This window comes from Oncorhynchus nerka, linkage group LG15, assembly GCF_034236695.1.
Source record: "Oncorhynchus nerka isolate Pitt River linkage group LG15, Oner_Uvic_2.0, whole genome shotgun sequence".
NCBI classification, from domain to species: domain Eukaryota; kingdom Metazoa; phylum Chordata; class Actinopteri; order Salmoniformes; family Salmonidae; genus Oncorhynchus; species Oncorhynchus nerka.
In genome coordinates, this window is record NC_088410.1 from 86,982,813 (window position 1) to 87,005,610 (window position 22,798).

The 22,798-nt window shown below is 42.1% G+C and overlaps 1 protein-coding gene and 2 long non-coding RNA genes across 5 annotated transcripts in view; 2 read left to right on the plus strand and 1 right to left on the minus strand.

Moving 5' to 3' along the window:
• The first annotated feature begins 3,015 nt into the window (after window positions 1-3,015).
• On the plus strand, window positions 3,016-12,473 carry LOC115143465 (uncharacterized). The gene is made up of 3 exons (XR_003865638.2): window positions 3,016-3,431; window positions 4,738-5,128; window positions 9,038-12,473. It is a non-coding gene; the product is annotated as an uncharacterized LOC115143465 (long non-coding RNA).
• Window positions 12,474-13,256: 783 nt separating this feature from the next.
• On the minus strand, window positions 13,257-22,003 carry LOC135560254 (uncharacterized). 2 transcript variants are annotated; one of them, XR_010458854.1, is made up of 6 exons: window positions 21,891-22,003; window positions 21,259-21,375; window positions 19,342-21,087; window positions 17,888-18,017; window positions 17,181-17,427; window positions 13,257-16,358 (listed from the first exon to the last, which is right to left on the minus strand). It is a non-coding gene; the product is annotated as an uncharacterized LOC135560254 (long non-coding RNA). The 2 variants fall into 2 exon arrangements; XR_010458853.1 differs by having other exon boundaries at window positions 17,181-18,017.
• Window positions 22,004-22,069: 66 nt separating this feature from the next.
• uba7 (ubiquitin-like modifier activating enzyme 7) overlaps window positions 22,070-22,798 on the plus strand; it is a 129,551-nt gene continuing 128,822 nt past the window's right edge. The window contains exon 1 of one of the 2 annotated variants that reach the window (XM_065001994.1): window positions 22,070-22,318. In XM_065001994.1, coding sequence (XP_064858066.1) covers window positions 22,272-22,318 — 47 coding nt within the window. In that variant the 5' untranslated portion in view covers window positions 22,070-22,271. The remainder of the gene's footprint in view (window positions 22,319-22,798) is intronic. The other variant, XM_065001993.1, reaches the window with a different exon arrangement.

Here is a 22,798-nt window from a genome sequence, read left to right on the forward strand (position 1 = left end):
GAGGTACAAGAGAGGAGACCCAAGCATTCTTGGCAAATGGAATTCCGCTGTGGGATACGCCTCCCTGCAAACAGTTGCCAAATATGCATTGCTATCAGATACATCTCAGACGCATCGCATACCAGGAAAGAATGCGCAATCTCAAGGGAAAAATATATTATCCTTTACACATAAAACACAAATATTATACTGACTACCAATCAACAAAAAATTAAAAGAGCAGCAATATCAATTTACTTAATGGTAAGTAAGGACCTTTAGCCCCTGAAAAAGGTGTAGGGTATTAAAACTATGTTATTTTGGGGGGACCAGACCAGGGAGAGCAGCCTGGTCTCATAGACTAGACGTAACATAGTAAAAGTAATTCTGGGACACTCACAATAGTAATATATGTGACCGGCCGCCTTGATTCAGTCTTATGTAGCAAAATATGAAATGGTGTCTTTACATTGGATAAAAGCAGACACAGAACTACAAAATGGTATATCATACACTGCATTTGAAGAACAATGGGAAAGTAATTCTGCTCTGAAAGTTGATAAACTTGTAACCTCACTTTTGAGAAAATGACCTTTGAATATTTTTGGTACCTACTGAGGAGCTCTTCTTTTTCTACACCCATTCAGCATCATTCACACCCTCTTAAGCTTTATTCCCACCCATCTCTTTAAGGGTTGACCCGAGCGTTCTGTCCTAACAACAGCAGTCAAGCGTCCAAGCTAACTGACTAACATTTGCTAGCTTGCTAACTACTTCTAGACACAAACGAGAGAACAGCTCACTGACCATTTAACTCTCCCTAGCAGAGCTGGTTAGGCTGTTTTTATGTTATCCAGTGCTTTCGTGACGGCAACTGTGCTGCTGGCAGCAATTTACGCTTTTTTACCAACGTTTACTGACACCGGACATATTCAACGGATGTTGAGTGTTCATAAATTCATCAGTTATTTTGCTCTCTGGCACACAGAAAAGAGTGCTCTAAAATTGGAGCAGCTAGCCAGAGCGAATTTACCAGCTACATCTATCAACAGTTGACGCACTGACATTCTATTGAAATGTTTACTTGCATAGTGGAGACTTTTGTTAAGACATGTAGCTAGCTAGCTAGCTAAGCAATGAACCATAATCCCAACTCATGACGTGACTACCCTGCATGAATCTGCAGGTAACTAACCAACCAAGGTCAATGTTGGCTAACTAACATGAGGCTATAACCAGCAAAGCAAATGGCTCTGAGATACGAATAATAAGGTCATACAAGTAACATTAGTTAAGGAGCCAGCCAGTTAACATTAGCTAGCTAACAGTACACTTTAACTTTCAATTAAAACTACTTTGTCAAAATTAGAAATGTGTAATATCAGAACATTTTTGCTACCTAGACTATCTTATTTGTATACATCATGGATGGACGCTTCTCCCTATCACGGATGCTATGGTTGCCGTTAGTTTGAAGATGTAATCCGGAGACAGGTGTTTTCTCCATCAGATGTCCATCAGGTGTTTTCTCCACTGATTTCAAAACTCGGTCTTCCTTAAAGTGGAGAGCAACACTTATGCAGTTCCACAATGCAATATATATTTCTTAACTTCTTGGTGACAGGTGGCAGTATTTTCACCTCCGGATGAAATGCATGCCCAAATGCCCAAATTCAACTGTCTGCTACTCATCCCCAGAAGATAAGATATGCATATTATTAGTAGATTTGGATATAAAACACTCTGAAGTTTCTAAAACTGTTTGAATCATGTCTGTGAGTATAACATAACTTATTTAGCAGGTGAAACCCCGAGGACAAACCATTCAGATTGTTTTTTTTAGGTCACTCTCTTTTCAATGGGAATGCAGATTTCTAAGGGACCTTCTTGCAGTTCCTATCGCTTCCACTGGATGTCAACTGGATGTCAAATTGGTTGAGGTTATTCCTTTGTGTAATGAAGAAGTACGGCCATCTTGAACGAGGGTCACTTGAAGTGTACTGTTAGATAGAGGTGCGTAACCAGAAAGCATGCTACAGTTTGTTTTCTTCCTGTATTGAACACAGATAATCCCTTCTTCAATTTTATTGTTTATCATTAAAAAATACCTAAAGTTGTATTACAAAAGTAGTTTGAAATGTTTTGGCAAAGTTTACAGGTAACTTTTGAGATATTTTATAGTCACTTTGCATCAAAAGTGCCAAATAAATGGACATTTTGGATATATATCGACGGAATTAATCGAACAAAAGGACCATTTGTGATGTTCATGAGACATTGGAGTGCCAACAAAAGAAGCTCATCAAAGGTAAGGCATGAATTATATTTTTATTTCTGCGTTTTGTGTCGCGCCTGCAGGTTTGAAATACGTTTTCTCTCTTTATTTATGGAGGTAATATCCTCAGATAATATTGTTTGCTTTCGCCGAAAAGCCTTTCTGAAATCTGACATGTTGGCTGGATTCACAGCAAGTTTAGCTTTAATTTGCTATCTTGCATGTGTGATTTAAATGAAAGTTTGATTTTTATAGTAATTTATTTGAATTTGGCGCTCTGCATGTTCCCTGGCTTTTGGCCCGGTGGGACGCTAGCATGTTAGCTAACCTGTCCCCTAACCCTTTAACCTAACTCCTAAATTTAATCTTAACCCCTAGCCTAGCTAACATTAGCCAGATAGCTAGCTAGAATATGTAACATATCATACTTTTTGCAAATTCGTAAGATATTGTACGTTTTGCAAATTCGTAACATATAATACCAATGAATACATACAATACGAAGTGAGTCTCCCAGATTTACATACAGAATAATACGAAATCCTCTGAGACCAGGTTGCAGACCAATAGGCCTACAACAAGGCATGGGTTAGTGTTGTCTTAAACGTACTCTTGTCTTGGATTGGTTTTACTTCCTCATATTGAAAATGTCCTCACTTATTGCTTGTCTTTATTCATACTAAATAAAACATATCCTCCCTCCATGGTGCACACAGTCAAACATTTACCTATGAATCCAAAGTACAAGTCCTGTCCTGGGCCCGGTTTCCCAATAGCGATGGAATTTAGGCTTACTAGTGTTTTAACAATGCATCGTAAAAATAACTTCACTCCCGTTTCCCATGACACCACGCAGTGCACTCGTTACAAAGTGATAGCTTGCTGTGTGTGTTGGCAGTCAATGTTAATATTTTATCTCTGTTAGCTCATTGCACATTTTATTGTGTTGCACATTTTCTTCTGTTCCACTGAATGCTGTTTTGATGAGTAACTAAATTTGTTTTCAGAATGTAGTTGGGACAGAGAGCCCAGCAGGCTACACAACAACACAGCTGGAAAACTACTCAAAACGTATACAAATAACTTAAAAAAGATTTGACTGCTAAATGGAACTTAACTGGCTAATTTTAGCTAGCTAACATTAACGTAGCTCTCTGGCTAATCCTCCATGGACATGGTAAGTTAAAATTCTTACCTCTAGGCATTGGTTGTATCTAGCTAGCTAACATTTTGATATCTGTTTATAGCATGTCTGATAGTAAATGTGTGTGTGTGTGTGTGCGTGCGTGCGTGCGTGCATGTGTGTTTGTGAGAGAGATTGTGATCACAATAACTTTAGAAAACATTGTCATGGCAACGTTTTCATGCTAGTTATGTCTGTGTGTTCTGTGTGTGAGAGAGAGAGAGGGAGGGAGGGGGGAGAGATAATGATTATGATCACAAGATTGTCAACATTGTTTCATGCTAGCTGTGTGTGTGAGGGAGAAAGAGAGAGAGAGATGCATGAATACACGTATCGTTTACAGATTGGCAGGTAAGGGTGCTCTTGAGCGGCTAGATGTTCTTTACCATTCGGCCATCAGATTTGCCACCAATGCTCCTGATAGGACACATCACTGCACTCCACTGCACTCTGTAAACTCATCGCAAGACTCACTGGTTAATGCTTATTTATAAAAACCCTCTTAGGCCTCACTCCCCACTATCTGAGATATCTACTGCAGCCCTAATCCTCCACATACAATACCCGTTCTGCCAGTCACATTCTATTAAATGTCCCTTAACACACACATTCCTGGGTCGCTCCTCTTTTCAGTTCGCTGAAGCTAGCGACTGGAACACGCTGCAAAACAACACTCAAACTGGACAGTTTTATCTCCATCTCTTCATTCAAAGACTCAATCATGGACACTTACTGACAGTTGTGGCTGCTTCACATGATGTATCCTGGGGGCGGCAGGGTAGCCTAGTGGTTAGAGCGTTGGACTAGTAACCGAAAGGTTGCAAGTTCGAATCCCCGAGCTGTCGTTCTGCCCCTGAACAGGCAGTTAACCCACTGTTCCTAGGCCGTCATTGAAAATAAGAATTTGTTCTTAACTGACCTGCCTAGTAAAATAAAAAATTGCTGTTGTCTGTGCCCAATAATGTTTGTGCTGCTGCCATGTTGTGTTGCTGCCATGCTATGTTGTTGTCTTAGGTCTCTCTTTATGTAGTGTTGTGGTGTCTCTCTTGTGTGTTTTGTCCTATATTTTTATTTAATTTATTTTTATTTTTAATCCTCGCAAAAGTCCTTTTGCCTTTTGGTAGGCCATCATTGTAAATAAGAATTTGTTCTTAACTGACTCGCCTAGCTAAATAAATAAATAATATATATATGTGTATATACACAATACATTTTTCATATCCCTGCTCCACCTCAATACTCAATCTAACAATACACCTCTCAACTGCCTTTTTAAAAATTTTATTCTCTTTTTTTGCAGGAATCTTCGAGCTTGGATGGAAGGATGGAGAAGTGAACAAAGGGAATGAGTACAGAAGTTATCCAGCATGCTGACTAAGACATTTAAATAGCCTATGTTTTGCTATCTATCTCTTTCTCTATCTCTCTCCGTCTATCTGCCTGACAGCCAGATTGCTGAGGGTCAACATAGTCAATGTACTTGCTAGGCTAAGTCTAACTTAGTGAAGACCTTAGGTGATGGTTAATCGGGATTCTTCTGTCTTTACAGTTCCTGAAACATGTCAATGACCGGATGCATGGCTTCTACAGCAGTGCTTGGCCACCCACTCAGTTACCAGGGACCTATTCTGCCACATCTCAGGGAAAGGAGACAGCAGAACCACCCCTCCCTAAATCCATAGTCATTGAAAGTAAGATGTGTGCAAAATTATATATATTTTTTCTTCTGTTTGATACTCTGATCTTCAATAAACCACATCATCACTCTGTACAATTAGTAGATACAGTACAGTAGCTCCCGGGTGAGATCCGTCTAAAGACAGGTAAATAGCGCCCACTAGCAGCTGTACAGGCTATCGTTCCCCATTAATATCACTTGTGAAACTTGGGATTGGTGGAGGAGGCACTCCACATTACACAAATACAGGACATGATTAAGTCGGAGAGTTACAAAGCAATCACATCATAATATAGTGGAAACCTCCACTGCTAATATTTTAATATGTAATAGCTGATAACTAATTATGAGCAGATATTAAGCACAATGAAACTGTTTGCACCTCAGAACGAACCCCCCCATCTGTCAGCTCCTAAGAAATACACACACAAATACAATAGCTAAAGGATTTATTGATTAAAATGTTAATCCTTTCGGTAGAAAATGTGCCGAATCAAGCGCCGATTGTGCAATACCTTTCATCCCCTCCCTCCAGAAATTAGACAGTTTGATGAGCTGAGCTGGTGATCCCGCTTCTCTGCGACTATATTAGACCGTATACCACGGGTATGACAAAACGTGTATTTTTACTGCTCTAAGTACGTTGGTAACCAGATTATAATATCAATAAGGCACCTCGGGTGTTTGGAGTATATGGCCAATATACCATGGCTAAGGGCTGCGCCTGGCACTCCGCGATGCGTTGTGCGTAAGAACACGACCCATCGTATGAGAGTTCTCATGTTTATGTTGAGAATCAGAGAATACTGGATACTTTACTTGACATCTTCATGCTATCTCCTGTTAACACTAGCAGAGGAAGGATGCGTACCGTGGCTAGGTCAAGTGCGGTCTGTCCCTCCTGTTTCTTCATGGTAGGGTCAGCTCTGTGGGCCAGCAGTAGAGCACACAGCGCAGGACGGCACTTCTGAGTCGGCTCGTAGACAGGGGTGAAGGCCCACTTGTCTGTAGCATTCACACACATGTTGAACTTGATCAGGAGGGCTGCAATATCCACGTGTTGTATAGCAGCTATTCCCAAACTGGGGTACACGCAATACCATCGGGGTTACGCCAAATAAAAATATATACAAAAATTAAATGTATTTTTCTTCCCATTTTCAAACAGTCCATTTATATTTTCCAACGGGGCTATACATTTGGGTGACGTTTTTCTCTTGCCTGAGTTGCCTCGTTTCACTGCCAAAAATTAAATTAAACCATCTAGTGTTCAGCAAAATAACAACACAATGTCAAATACAGGTAGCCTAGTCAAATAATTAACATCCAATCACATTAACCGTTACTATCTTGCGGGAATTCCACTAATGGTTCGTATGTACCTGGGAAAGCACCGAAAAACAGACAGGGACGTTGGACCATCGAAGAGGCGGAAATATGATGAGAACTAGATTGATTTGGGGTTCACTTATATTGGGAGTAGTGCCTTTCCTCAGCCACAGTGTGTTATATGTGCAAAAGTACTATCTCACAACTCAATGAAACCTTCACTCTTGCGCAGACATTTAGAAACAAAACATGCCAATTTGAAAAATAAGCCACAGGAGTATTTCAGTGAGAATTAAGATGACTTTCGAGTAGTAAGACATGTATAAAACCAACAGATACCAGATCGAGCCTCACCAGGAGCAAGTGCTTTTCTTGAAGCCCCTGCCTGTCTATTTCTTGTCCAGAAAAGGAGCATTTATTCGATCTATTTCATTGAGATAACAGGTCAGAGTACAGGCACAGCTACGATTCAAGTCCATAGTCTTCTGAATCACCAGCTATGCCTGACACGTCAGCAATGCAGGGTGGCAGCCTGCTCGAAAGTCCAAGCGGATGGCTGTTTGCGAAGTGAGTTGCTGCTTCGGCAGAGAAAATAATCGAACAACATGGGGCTCAGCCCACGACCCTGAGATTAAGAGTCTCATGCTCTACCGACTGAGCTAGCCAGGCACCTCAACGGTAATATTGACTTGGTCCGAATATCGTACAGCTCCGTTTGCGCAAAATATGGTGATTCGTGAGTGTTGTTGATGGATCCGGTGGTGCAATCTGTTAGCGTGGACATTTTGCAATCTGTTAGTAGGACATTTTATATGTAATAGGTATGTTCACTGCACTTGTGAAGGTGGTAAATGACCTTTCAATGGCATCAGACCGAGGCTCTGCTCCTAGACCTTAGTGCTGCTTTTGATACCATCGATCACCACATTCTTTTGGAGAGATTGGAAACCCTGATTGGTCTACACGGACAAGTTCTGGCCTGGTTTAGATATTATCTGTCGGAAAGATATCAGTTTGTCTCTGTGAATGGTTTGTCCTCTGACAAATCAACTGTAAATTTCGGTGTTCCTCAAGGTTCCGTTTTAGGACCACTATTGTTTTCACTATATATTTTACCTCTTGGGGATGTCATTCGAAAACATAATGTTAACTTTCATTGCTATGCGGATGACACACAGCTGTACATTTCAATGAAACATGGTGAAGCCCCAAAATTGCCCTCGTTAGAAGCCTGTGTTTCAGACATAAGGAAGTGGATGGCTGCAAACTTTCTACTTTTAAACTCGGACAAAACAGAGATGCTTGTTCTAGGTCCCAAGAAACAAAGAGATCTTCTGTTGAATCTGACAATTAATCTTAATGGTTGTACAGTCGTCTCAAATAAAACTGTGAAGGACCTCGGCGTTACTCTGGACCCTGATCTCTCTTTTGACGAACATATCAAGACTGTTTCAAGGACAGCTTTTTTCCATCTACGTAACATTGCAAAAATCAGAAACTTTCTATCCAAAAATGATGCAGAAAAATGTATCCATGCTTTTGTTACTTCTCGGTTAGACTACTGCAATGCTCTACTTTCCGACTACCCGGATAAAGCACTAAATAAACTTCAGTTAGTGTTAAATACGGCTGCTAGAATCCTGACTAGAACCAAAAAAATATATCATATAACTCCAGTGCTAGCCTCCCTACACTGGCTTCCTGTGTCAAGGCAAGGGCTGATTTCAAGGTTTTACTGCTAACTTAAAAAGCATTACATGGGCTTGCTCCTATCTATCTCTCTGATTTGGTCCTGCCATACATACCTACACATACGCTACGGTCACAAGACGCAGGCCTCCTAATTGTCCTTAGAATTTCTAAGCAAACAGCTGGAGACAGGGCTTTCTCCTATAGAGCTCCATTTTTATGAAATGGTCTGCCTACCCATGTGAGAGACGTAGACTCCGTCTCAACCTTTAAGTCTTTATTGAAGACTCATCTCTTCAGTAGGTTCTATGATTGAGTGTAGTCAGGCCCAGGAGTGTGAAGGTGAACGGAAAGGCACTGGAGCAACGAACCGCCCTTGCTGTCTCTGCCTGGCCGGTTCCCCTCTTTCCACTGGGATTCTCTGCCTCTAACCCTATTACAGGGGCTGAGTCCCTGGCTTACTGGTGCTCTTCCATGCCATCCCTAGGAGGGGTGCGTCTCTTGAGTGGATTCAGTCACTGACGTGATCTTCCTGTCTGGGTTGGCGGCCCCCCTTGGGTTGTGCCATGGTGGAGATCTTTGTGGGCTACATGGGGCCTTGTCTCAGGATGTTAAGTTGGTGGTTGAAGATATCCCTCTAGTGGTGTGGGGGCTGTGCTTTGGTAAATTGGATGGGGTTATATCCTGCCTGTTTGGCCCTGTCCGGGGGTATCGTCGGATGGGGCCAGTGTCTCCCGACCCCTCCTGTCTCAGCCTCCAGTATTTATGCTGCAGTAGTTTATGTGTCGGGGGGCTAGGGTCAGTCTGTTATATCTGGAGTATTTCTCTTGTCTTATCCGGTGTACTAAGTGAATTTAAGTATGCTCTATCTAATTCTCTCTTTCTTTCTTTCTCTCTCTCGGAGGACCATACCTCAGGACTACCTGGCGTGATGACTCCTTGCTGTCCCAAGTCCACCTGGCCATGCTGATGCTCCAGTTTCAACTGTTCTGCCTGCGGCTATGGAACCCTGACCTGTTCACCGGACGTGCTACCTGTCCCAGACCTGCTGTTTTCAACTCTCTAGAGACAGCAGGAGCGGTGGAGATACTCAGAATTATCTGCTATGAAAAGTCAACTGACATTTAATCCTGAGGGGCTGACCTGTTGCACTCTCGACAACCACTGTGATTATTATTATTTGACCCTGCTGGTCATCTATGAACACTTGAACATCTTGGCCATGTTCTGTTATAATCTCCACCCGGCACAGCCAGAAGAGGACTGGCCACCCCTCATAGCTTGGTTCCTCTCTTAGTTTCTTCCTAGGTTCTGACCTTTCTAGGGAGTTTTTCCTTTCCACCGTGCTTCTACACCTGCATTGCTTGCTGTTTGGGGTTTTAGGCTGGGTTTCTGTACAGCACTTTGAGATATCAGCTGATGTAAGAAGGGCTATATAAATACATTTGATTTGATTTGACATCCAAGCTGTTACATATCTAGGCTTTCCAAAATGTCACGTTCATCAGTGTGTTGGTGTTTTGACAGAAACCGGTATTCCAAATCAGAGTTCCGAGTTTGATTATATTCTGTAGAATAGGGACTAACAACACAGTTTTAAAATAACTATCATAAAACATTACATAAGATTTATGGATTGCGTTATCAATGGTTTCTGTGTTATACTTCTAAAGCCTTATGGTTATGCCTCTCTCAAAGCTCATAAAACATCTTAGATGCACACAAGCACCATTGTCAACCCAAATGTAGAGAGTAGAATATAAAATACAATCTTTGTAGAGTTCCAGTCAAAGGTTTGTACACACCTACTCATTCCAGGCCTTTTCTTTATTTTTTACTACACTGTAAAATAATAGTGAAGACATCAAAACTATGAAATAACACATATGGAATCGTGTAGTAACCAAAAAAGTGTTAAACAAATCAAAATATATTTTATATTTGAGATTCTTCAAATAGCCACTCTTTGCCTTGATGACAGCTTTGCACACTCTTGACATTCTCTCAACCAGCTTCACCTGGAATGCTTCTCTAACAGTCTTGAAGGAGTTCCCACACATGCTGAGCACTTGTTGGCTGCTTTTCCTTCACTCTGCAGTCCAACTCATCCCAAACCATCTCAATTTGGTTGAGGTCGGGGGATTGTGGAGGCCAGGTCATCTGATGCAGCACTCCATCACTCTCCTTCTTGGTAAAACTGTTGGGTCATTGTCCTGTTGAAAAACAAATGATAGTCCCCCTAAGCGCAAACCAGATGTGATGGCATATCGCTACAGAATTCTGTGGTAGCCATGCTGGTTAAGTGTGCCTTAAAAGCACCCCCACAGCATGAACACCTCCTCCTCCATGCTTTACGGTGGGAAATACACATGTGGATATCATCCTTTCACCCACACCACATCTCACAAAGACACTGCAGTTGGAACCAGAAATCTCCAATTTGGACTCCAGAACAAATGACAAATCTCCACCGGTCTAATGTCCATTAATCGTGTTTCTTGGCCCAAGCAAGTCTCTTCTTATTATTAGTGTCCTTTAGTAGTGGTTTCTTTGCAGCAATTCGACCATGAAGGCCTGATTCACACAGTCTCCTCTGAACAGTTGATGTTGAGATGCGCCTGTTACTTGAACTCTGTGAAGCATTTATTTGGGATGCAATTTCTGATGCTGGTAACTCATAGTGCTTGATGGTTTTTGCAACTGCACATGAAGAAACCTTCATAGTTCTATTGACTGACCTTCATGTCTTAAAGTAATGATGGACTGTTGTTTCTCTTTGCTTATTTGAGCTGTTCTTGCTATAAAATGGACTTGGTCTTTTACCAAATAGGGCTATCTTCTGTATACACAACTGATTGGCTCAAAAACATTAAAAAGGAAAGAAATTCCACATATTAACTTTTAAGAAGGCACCTCTTAAATTAAATGCATTTCATGTGACTACCTCATGAAGCTGATTGAGAGAAGGCCAGTTGTGCAAAGCTGTTATCAAGGCAAAAGGTGGCTATTTGAATAATCTCAAATATAACATATATTTTGATTTGTTAAACACTTTTTTGGTTACTACATGATTCCATGTCTGTTATTTCATTGTTTCATAGTTTCATGATGTCTTCACTATTATTCCACAATGTAGAAAATAATAAAAATAAAGAAAAACCCTTGAATGAGTAGGTGTTCTAGAACTTTTGACCGGAAGTGTAAGTGGCATGTGAACACAAATTACACTCATGCCAATTAAAAACTATGGAAGAAAACGTCCCTCTCTGCAGGGCTTCCTCCTCGGTTGCGTCCTGCCAATGCAGATACCAGCCAATTCCAGGCCGCCAGGTGGGTAGGGCTGCCGCACTGCTTCCGAGTCACGGCAGCAAATTATAACATAAGTACCTGTGAGGGCATTTTCTGTTAAACCTTACTAATGCTTGTATACTAAAATATCCTTATTTAAGCCTAGGCATTGGACTTGAGATTGTTTTAAGAAACTAACTCATATAAGATAGAAAAGTGTGTGTGCATTAATAAGAGGCCTGTTCTAACTGTTCTGTATGTGTAGTATAACCCCATGATATCTGGGAGCTCAACCAAGAGCTGACTGAAACGACTCATGTTTTGTGTGTGTGACCAGTACAACCGTACATCATCTTGGCCAGCAGTCAAAGGCACTTGCTTGCCCAACTTGGGGGAACTGTTGAGCTACTGTTAGAGGAAGTATGCCTGGAGTGACTTCCTGTCATTCTGGTCCTTGTTGTCCTTACTCAGTTGAGACAACTGGGTGAAAAGGTTACTTCAGTCTGTCTCCCCTCACACACACACATACATAGGGTCACGTGTTTTGCAGATGCTTGCATGGGGTAGCTTGACTAAATAAATGCTCCTGTTGTCACGTTCTGACCTTAGTTCTTTTATTACATCTTTGTTGTAGTATGGTCAGGGCGTGAGCTGGGTGGGTAGTCTATGTTCTTTTTTCTATGTTGGGTTTTGTGTTTGGCCTGGTGTGGTTCTCAATCAGAGGCAGGTGTCGTTCGTTGTCTCTGATTGAGAATCATACTTAGGTAGCCTTTTCTCACCTGTGTTTTGTGGGTGATTGTTTTCTGTTATGTGTCTGTCACCTTACAGAACTGTTTCGTTTCGTTCTCCTTTGTTATTTTGTTTAGTGTTCTCTGTTTAGTAAATAATATGAACACTTACCACGCCGCGATTTGTTTCTCACCTCATTCCAACGACGAGCGTTACACCTGTACTATTTGTACAGCAGGCACTCACTCAATTTCACCTGCGTGGGTGGGGCGACCAGCCTCCTTATTATATGTTTCTAATAAAAGTAATACCTTGATTGACTATTCACTTTGCCCCTCCTCATTATTAGTTAAAGGTAGAATTTCCACCACATACAGCACCCGGGAAATCAGGAGCTCGATAATGAGTTTAGGGCCCAAAACTCCAGTCCATCTTGGAGCATGGAACTTCTGCACTATGTTTGAAACTTCAAAGAGTTCAGGTTATCAGAGAGATGGACAGGTATAACGTAGATATCCTGTGTGTAGCGAAACAGATGGACTGGTGACAAGTGATGGCTCAACAATATTCTATTCAGGAAAGTATGATTCCCACTCCAGTGGTGATGCCCTCATTATCAGTAGAACAACTGCCAAATCCCCCTTGGAATGGGAACCCATCAGTGAAAGATTTGACTCCAAGTACTGCAAGCTCACCATCCTGCAATGCTATCCCCCCACCAACGAGGCAGAGGAGGAGGACAAGGATGACTGGTACGAGCAGCTACAACAAGGAGTATGCAAGGTCCCACAACACAACGTGATTATAACAATGGGAGATTTGAATGCCAAGGTTGGAGCCGCTAACACTGACTGTGAACAGGCTATGGGGCAACACGGCTGTGGTACCATCAACAACGGTGAAATTAAATTAGATGATCTCTGCAGGATGTCAAGGTCCACCGTGGGGCAGATGTCAACAGCGATCACTACCTGGTAAAAGCCAAGGTCAGGCTGAAGCTGCGAACCACACACACACACACACACAATACAGAAAGTATTTGACCTCAACAATCTCACATCTCCTGAAATAAAGGTCTTCCCATTGTTAGGTTATGAACAAAGAGAAAAAATCTCAAACCAAGTTTATTCAACCCATGTGGTGCTTCAGCTACAAACACAACATACAAGTCACACAAGCAGATCTTTATTACCTTCCAATTAGGCAGAGTCCTCTCCTTGCATGTCGAAGATAGACAGGCATTATCTGTTGTTAGGCAGAAACACAGTAGGTTCCTCTGACTCGTATTGTCATGGCCCTGCCTAAGTCTATGACCCTCATGGGTGTGGAAATGTATATATACAGTATGTGTGAGACAGGACTGGAATCAGATGTTCTTCAGTGTGGGCCCCTGTGGCCCCCCTTCCAGCACTATCTTCTCTCTTCAACTGTTAACTTTATCTCGAGTTGAGTTCCACATCCCTCATGGTCCTGGTTCCTCAGCAGCTAGTCTGCCTTATCAATAACTATACTGTTTCCCTTTGCCTCCCTCCTTAGGAACATTCATATTCTACAACAATATATTTGAACAGAGTATGAACTTTCTGCACTTACCCTTTTCTCACTCAGTAACTTCTCACAAAAGTTCCTCTTTACCCTTCCTTGACCACCAACATACACATTTATTATACATGTAAAGTAATCACTAAGTTATTGTAAGGTAACATCAATAAGTACATTTCAAGCTAGAATCCCAACACCATTTAGCAAAAAAATCGCTTCAGTCCATTAGCCAATGCAAAGGAAGAAGACCAGGGCACAGTTGGAGTAACATCAAGAATGCATACACAGACATGCCAAAGAAAGTTACTGGCTTTAGAAAGAAGACGGGCAAGAAGTGGTTAACACAAGCTACATGGAAGAAAATAGATGAGAGACGGCTTGCTAAACTGCTGAGCGCAGAATCACCCAGGCTGATTGAGCCAGCACAGCAAGAATATAAGACCAAGGACAAAGAGGTAAAAAAGAGTGCTCAAAGGGCTGTGAGCCTTTGTCCAGGAATTGGCTTGTGAGACAGAACAAGCTGCAGCAAGAAGAGAACCAAGCACTGTAGATAAGATCACAAGACAGCTCTGTGGCCAAGTTAGTAACCATACAATGCCAGTCAAAGCCAAACAAGGTCAAATGTTAAAGGGCTCTGAGCCTTTGTCCAGGAATTGGCTTGTGAGACAGAACAAGCTGCAGCAAGAAGAGAACCAAGCACTGTAGATAAGATCACAAGACAGCTCTGTGGCCAAGTTAGTAACCATACAATGCCAGTCAAAGCCAAACAAGGTCAAATGTTAACAACCGAAGAGGAACAAACTGCAAGATGGATCCAGCACTTTGAAGGGGTCCTCAACTGGCCAAAGCCAAATGATCCAGCAGATTGATTCTATTGACACCAGCCCAGCAGTTGAAGCAGAGGTCCAAGCAGCCATCAAGGCTATGAAGAGTGGCAAAGCACCAAGTACTGACACTCTGCAGGCTGAGCTACTTAAAGCTAATGTTAACACAGCTACCAAGGTGCTGACTGTTCTCTTTTGCAAGATATCATACCACAAGACTGGAGAAAAGGCCTAGTCATCAAACTGCCAAAAAAAGGAAACCTCAGCTAATGTAACAACTGGAGAGGTATAACCCTCCTCTCCATCCCCAGAAAAAAACTTCTGAAGAGTACTTCTCAAAAGGATTGACACTGCTGTCGATGACAAACTCAGACAAGAACAAGCAAGGTTCCGCAAAGGAAGAGGATGCATCGACCAGACCTTTGCCCTGCGCAACATAATCGAGCAGTGCCTCGAGTGGAACGCACCCCTCTACATCAACTTTATTGATTTCAAGAAGGCATTCAACAGTGTTCACTGTGAGAATTTATGGAGTATCCTTGGAGACTACGAAATACCACCCAAGATTAATAACCGTTGGGAAGTTCTATGAACACTTTGAATGAAGCATCATCCTTGATAATCCTCTTACAGAGTCATTTCAAGTTAAGTTTGGTGTCAGACAAGGCTGCATCCTCTCGCCAATACTTTTCGTTACCATCGACTGGGTAATGTGTCAAACAACATCTGACCATTCCTGAGGAATCCAGTGGACAGTCTTCTCCCAGATGAGCTTTCAGTCGATTATGTCCCATATGGAGCACAAAAGTCTACAGCCTGAAAACTAAGAACAGGTTCTATAATAGCAATGTGAAGTCGCTGCTTTTATATGGCTCTGAGTGATGGAGGGTAGTCAAAAGTGAGATGAGCAAGGTTGATGCCTTTCACAATGCTTGCCTCCGCAAGATCTCCAACATGTTCTAGCCAAACAAGATCTCCAACGAGAACCTGTATAGGTGTCACGGGTTTCCTGGGAGTGGTGGGTGTAGAGTCAGGCGCAGAGAGCAATACTTCCAAATGAATGCGTATATTGCGCTTGGTCTAGCCAACAATCAGGCAATGACCATAAATCAAGTATGTCAAGTAATCAAGTAATCAAGTATGTCTCCAAAACCCATGAAAAGAACATACAACAAAATACTCAGGCGAAAAACAACTTCACCACAGAACGTAAGGATAAGCCCACACAAAAGCAGGCGGGCACTAGAAGTTTAAATAGACTATTGACGAACCAAAATAAGCAACAGGTAAAAACAATCAAGACAAAACCAACAGATGTTACGGGACACCGAACCGGGGACACCATGAGCAAGGCTGGTGCCATGTAAGCCGGCCCAAGGAGACGCACTGGAGACCAGATGCGTAGAGCCGGCTTCATGGCACTTGGCTCGATGCCCACTCTAGCCCGGCCGATACGCGGAGCTGGTATGTAACGCACCGGGCTATGCACCCGCACTGGGGACACCGTGCGCTTTACAGCATAACACGGTGCCTGCCCGGTCTCTCTAGCCCCCCGGTAAGCACAGGAAGTTGGCGCAGGTCTCCTACCTGGCTTCGTGTTTTGTGGCTGACTCTCGGGCTTCCATCCACACCGCCGTGTTCGTCTCTCCAACTCCATTCTCCTATAACCTTCCTCGCACTGCTCAAGCGAATCTCAGGCGGGCTCCGGCACTCTCCCTGGGTCGACCGCCCATCTGTCTATTTCCCCCCAAGTCGTATAGTCCATACTTCGCTGCTCCTGCTGCCGCTGCCTGTCACCACGCCGCTTGGTCCTGTTGTGGTGGGTGATTCTGTTACGGGATTCTTCCGTCGAAGGAGAGGAGGACCAAAATGCAGCGTGGTTGAAATTCATGTTTGTTTTTAATAAGAAAACTATACATGAATAAACTATAAAAACAACAAACGTGTAAACAGTCCTGTGTGGAACAAACACTGACACAGGAGACAATCACCCACAAAACCCAATACCAAACAGGCTCCCTAAATATGGTTCCCAATCAGAGACAATGACTAACACCTGCCTCTGATTGAGAACCATATCAGGCCAAACACAGAAACAGACAAACTAGACACATAACATAGAATGCCCACTCAGATCACACCCTGACCAAACAAAACATAGAAACATACAAAGCAAACTATGGTCAGGGTGTGACAACAGAAAAGAAAAAGGGATTGGTGGCAGCTAGTAGACCGGTGACCATGACCACCGAGCGCCACCCGAACAGGGAGAGGAGCCGGAAGTCGTGACAATAGGAGGAAGTGCTGTAAGAACATTGTCCTGGAAATAAAGATATGCAGGTTGCGTTGGCTTGGTCATGTGCTGAAGAAGCCGCCAGAAAGGATCCCCAAAGTTGGACACCAACTGAAAAGAGCAAGAGACAGGCCAAAAACAACATGGCGACAGACAGTGGTGGCTGAGCTGGAAGAGATGGGTCTTTCATGGGACAGGATGCAAACTGTGGCCAAAGACAGACTCCAGTGGCTAACGATTGTTGCAGCCTTATGTCCCACCTGGGACAAGAGGACTAAGCAGTAAGCATCCCCAGCCTCATCGACGTAACTTACATAGTAAGTATGATCAATGGCAGCAGATGCTTTCGCATGATCAACATTGTCACTTACCTCTGTATCTACCGTATTTCTTCATCTTTCCCTGGGGCATTGTGTCCACTTTTGATGACGATCAGGGAAGGAGAAAATGATGGGCACCGCAGTCGGGGTGAGGTGGACATTTCCCTTGTCATCATGCTGAAAACACTCATATTCAAAGTGATGGGCACAGGGACGAGAGTGTTGTGTTGGTTTCCAATGAATCTACCTGACATTTTCTACCTACTGCTGCAGCCTGGGCTTTTCATGAAATGGGAACCTATAAAAAAAAAGATTATGTATTTAATAGTAGGCTAGTTCTTAGCCAAGTGTAAACAGTAAACGACGAATATACTAGTCAGCCGTTAAACATAAAATCAACCGCGACCAAAATAATGGAATTGCCATGGAAACGCTTGGGGGAAAGGGCCCTGGTGGCAAGAAACCGAGTCTCCTCATTGCCCCCCCAGAAATATTAGCCTACATTTAGGCTGTTGTTTATATGTAACCGACCACCTTGATTTGGTCATATGTAGCAAAATATAAATATATAAATATTATAATTGTAATATTATAAATACAAGTTCAATCTGTACTCCAATGCACATTATAAAAACAGGAAGAAAGGTGGTGAGGGAGGTGTAAAAGACAAAGGGAAAGAGGTAAGAAGAGCAGGGAAGGCAGCTTATGATTAATGAATCACAGTGAGACCTAATATTATCTCAGTTCATCACAATTACATAATAGTGTCTCTAGTGGTGTCTCCTAACCAGTCCTGGGCTCCCAGTCGGCCCGAAGGTTATCTTAAGAGCGGGTGAGGTGGCAATGACGGGACTGGGGGTTGGTATCCTCTCTCACATCAAAACATACCTGCAGACGAGAGACAGAATAAAACATTTTTTACAAGGCTTAAACATGCTAACACTGTCAGTCATCACAATCATCAGGTGAAATGCAAAACTGAGGCAAGAAAATGGCCTTGCCGAACCCCCCCACCCCCTTCTAATTTCCTTAATTTTGTGGCTAGTCAAATACTGTGTTATATTAAACAGGAGGGAGTCAAATGTAGGCAATAAACATTTCAGAACAACTACTAGTCGAATAAGACATGGGAGAGATTTATTTACTAATATACTTGAAACAAATAGCCAAACTGAAAACTGCAGACATTATAAGTGCGATCAAATAGATACTGTATAAAAAATCAAATGAAACGCAGCCTAATGTGATCAGAAATCCCAACTAGCAAGCAAGTCGCAGCAATGAAGAATTGATTGCGAGCACGTTCACGCTGAGGGAGGGAGAATTCTGGCAGGGGGGAGCTTTTCGACACAACACCGTTCCTCAAGTTATAACGTGTTAGCTGCTTACTGGACCCTGACAATCTGTGTGAAATGTTAGTGGTTAGTTCGTTAGCTAGTTAACAAACCACTATCTATTAACTAATGTTTTCCCTCTGCAGTATGTGGTTAATTTTCAGAATGAGACAATTTGGTGAAAATGAGGCGTTGCTTGTTAAACAAGTGGATTCAGGGATCAAGTGTAGCTGGAGCCTGGCTTAATCTTGATGCTACTAGAGGTGAAAGGAACACCACACTTTCCCTTTTTCTCACTTTTGCTGACAACATTGTAGAACAGATGTCCACAGGAAGAAAGTGTACAATGTAATAATGTGCAGTGTAGCCCAAAGATATTGGTTTTGTTGTGTTGAACTTGACAGTAAAACGTGTGAGTGAGGGTACTTTTTTTTACCCAGTGAACATTATTTTTGCACAAATGTTCTACTTTAAGATATTTTTTTCCCAAGTGCAAAGTTTGTGTGTGTGGTCACAAGTGTTATATTATAAAGGCTGTCATGACTAACTGCAATATTAGTGTATTGTTTTTTTTCCAAGACTTGAGTGTCATTTGCAGTAAAGTCTAGGCAACAAATAACATTGGATTGCTTTCTTTACATTTTTTAGCTGCGAGTTAGGTTCACATTAACCACTTTTTATTTTACACAGACTTATCACGTAGATCATATTCTTTGTTGTTAAATTAGTTAAAACCTGCATTTCCCCATAGCAGGGATTATTTGCATTTTCAGTGCAACAAAAAAGTGTCAACTTTTTGGGCCCTCAGCAGTTTGCATCCCTGTGTAAAGCATCTCTTTAATAACACTTCATGTTGACCCGACCAAGTGACCTCTCACCTTTGATGCTGTGCCCTCTATGTAGACAGTTCAGATGCGGGAGGGGTTCACCGACACAGCTGATATAACCTAGAGGATTTAGGGAAAAGGGGCGAGAGGGATGAAGTGAAAGAGAGACTGTTAATGAGAAAATAAGGTAGTTAAAGAGACAGTGTTCAACAGGAATCTATGCGTGTGGCCTCACCTGGTGTCCACACTAAGTGGCTGCAGAGTACTTTATATTGAAAAACATGCACAGACACACGACGACAAACAATATAGCATAGTTATAGAAATAATTAAGTGTCTTACTATTCTCCCTGGTTGGCCCTCTTGCCTATTCGGTGTCTAATTGTTCTAACTTTTTTCAATATGGGTGGCTTAAAATAGCCTGCTTTGTTTTTGTATAGACATCACACCGTTACTTAAATGGCACCCTCACCTGAGAAATAGAAATCAAATGGAGCACACACGAGGCTGCGTGCTCAGCCCTCTCCTGTACTCCCTGTTCACCCACGACTGCGTGGCCATGCACGCCTCCAACCCAATCATCAAGTTTGCAGACGACACAACATTAGTGGGCTTGATCACCAACAACGAAGAGGCAGCCTACAGGGAGGAGGTGAGGGCACTCGGAGTGTGGTATCATGAAAACAACCTCTCACTCAAAGTCAATAAAACAAAGGAGATGATCGTGGACTTCAGGAAACAGCAGAGGGAGCACCCCCCTATCCACATCGAAGGGACAGCTGAGGAGAAGGTGGTCCACCCACAGACAGTGTGGTGAAGTAGGCGCAACAGCGCGTCTTCAACCTCAGGAGGCTGAATAAATTTGGCTTGTCACCCAAAACCCTGACAAACTTTTACAGATCACAGCCTGGTACGGCAACTGCACCGCCCTCAACCGCAAGGCTCTCCAGAGGGTGGTGCGGTCTGCACAACGCATCACTGGGGGCAAACTATCTGTCCCCCATGACACCTATAGCACCCAATGTCACAGGAAGGCCAAAAAGATCATCAAAGACAACAACAATCATCAAGGAGCTACTGCCTGTTCACACCGCTATCATCCAGAAGGAGAGGTCAGTACAGGTGCATCAAAGCTGGGACCGAGAGATGTTTTTCAATCTCAAGGCCATCAGACTGCTAAACAGCAATCACTAACTCAGAGGCTGCTGCCTATATTGAGACCTAATCACTGGACACTTTCATAAATGGATCACTAGTCACTTTAAACAATGACACTTTAAATAATATTTACATATCTTACATTACTCGTATCACGTTTCTACTGTATTTTATACCATCTACTGCACATTGCCTATGCTGCTCGGCCATCACTCATCCATATACTTCTATTTACATATTCTCAATCACCCCTTTAGATGTGTATTAGATAGTCACAGGTGAATTGTTATTACTTGTTAGATATTACTGCACTGTCGGAACTAGAAGCACAAGCATTTCGCTACACTCGCATTAACATCTGCTAACCATGTGTATGTGACCAATAAAATTTGATTTGAACTGGGAATTGAATAACTGCAGTTGACATAGCTAAATAAATTCAAGAATACTCTTATTGCAATGTGGAAGGCTCTTAAAGGAGCCTTTGGTTGTGCATAGTGTAGTCTGTGATGTTGCTAGGGAACAGAACCCTCTTCAAAGAAGTAGGAGGTGAAGATCTCCCGCACAGATTGCCTCTCGCTCTGCGTTGTTGGACACTATCCTTGAAACATCCTGCAGACTTCTTCAGTTACAAGATATCTGTAGGAATATGAAAGATAATGTCATTATTAGACTTTACATCACCAGGTAATTGTGGATTACTAAAGTATAATATCCCTTAAAACAAATAATGTTAACATTGGATTGATAGATGCATGTGACAATAACAGGACCATATCAAGGATAGCATCCCAAATGAATACAAAATACCACTTGAAGCTTGATGATGAGTTGATCATTTGAATCAGCTGTGCTAAGGCAAAAACAAAGAAGTGCACCCCTTGGAGTCCCCATGACCTGTTCATCTGTAGACAGCTTTTCATAGCTCTTTATCGGAGGAGAGAAAACAACTTCATTATACTCAAATTACACCACACTGAATATTATGAAACTGTTATCTCCGTCCTAACTTTCTAGGGACTGGAACTACACAAGTACCTGCTCTATCCAGAATAGTCTACTCTTTCACATTGACAGTTGGGGCTGCAATCCTTTCACCCTCCACCGTGGCAGTTAACTAGCTACCTACAAATGCAGTTCGAGTTTGTTTTTTACAGTGATAAATACATCAAGATAGCTAGCTAATGTGAAGTTATGTAGCTGGGGATGTTTAATTCACTTAACTAGCTATTTATACAGCATGTAGCTAGCCAACTAGCTCCTTTAGCAGCTCATTTGAGTTAGCCTACACTGTAGCTAGTTAGCTAATAATACATCGTTTTTTTTACATTTTCGAAATGTATTTACTTGGTTCCCCCAGCCATGTGGATAATTCGAAACAGGGAAGCAAAATGTGTTTGTCACCAGAGCGTTTTAGAGGATATTACTATAGAACTGTTTACCCATTTAATAACCAGACCTTCATACAAATCTGCTATGCGGAATTCTTGACGCACAATCGAACAGTGTTATATGCTGCCAGCACCCGCACAAGCGAGTCACAGTTGTCAACCTAAGCCGCACTCGGCAATTGACTGCTTTCTTGTGAACATGCCCACTGGTGATAGAGGTGATGACGTCATTTAGAGAAAAGCGAAAGTTAAATAATCGTCCTACTGAAAAAGTTTTACAGGTAGCATTCTTGTTCTAAACCCTGCTCAGGAATATATTTAAGAAACTTGAATAGGGAACAGTTTGGCTCTGCACAATAGAACGAAAACGGGATTATCACCAACCTTTTACTAAATAAAACGTTAGGCTGTAGACTAGATCACTTCCAAAACATGTCTGAAAGCAATGATATCGACGAGGGCTTTTACTCCCGACAGCTGTAAGTATAGCCTGTCATGTCCAAAGGAAACAATTTGACAGTTGACATGCATCTAGCAAGGTTATTATAGTTTTGAGTTTTTATATGCGTTTTATTTCTATTCGCTTCTATACTTGTATTTTAAATTCAGTTTATTTTCAGTTAGTATAAAAATAAAAATACATATTTTTTAAATATTATTTGGTTTCAGTTTCAGTGTTAGGGGAAGAAAGCATGATTTAAACCTAACCCTAACCTTGACCACACTGCTAACCTTATGCCTAAACATAATCTTAAATTAAGACCAAAATGCGAATTTTTGTAGCCAAATCTGACATTGAGACTGTGGAATCTGACAGTTTTTTTTGGGGCGATGTCACTTCTTACAACTGGGGGCAGTAATACATAAGGTGATGTCTCAGGTCATAGGTTAGGTTAGGTTTAAAATGTAAAGTCTGTCTCAATGTGACTTGGATTTAAAAGGAAGAGTGCAGAGACTGT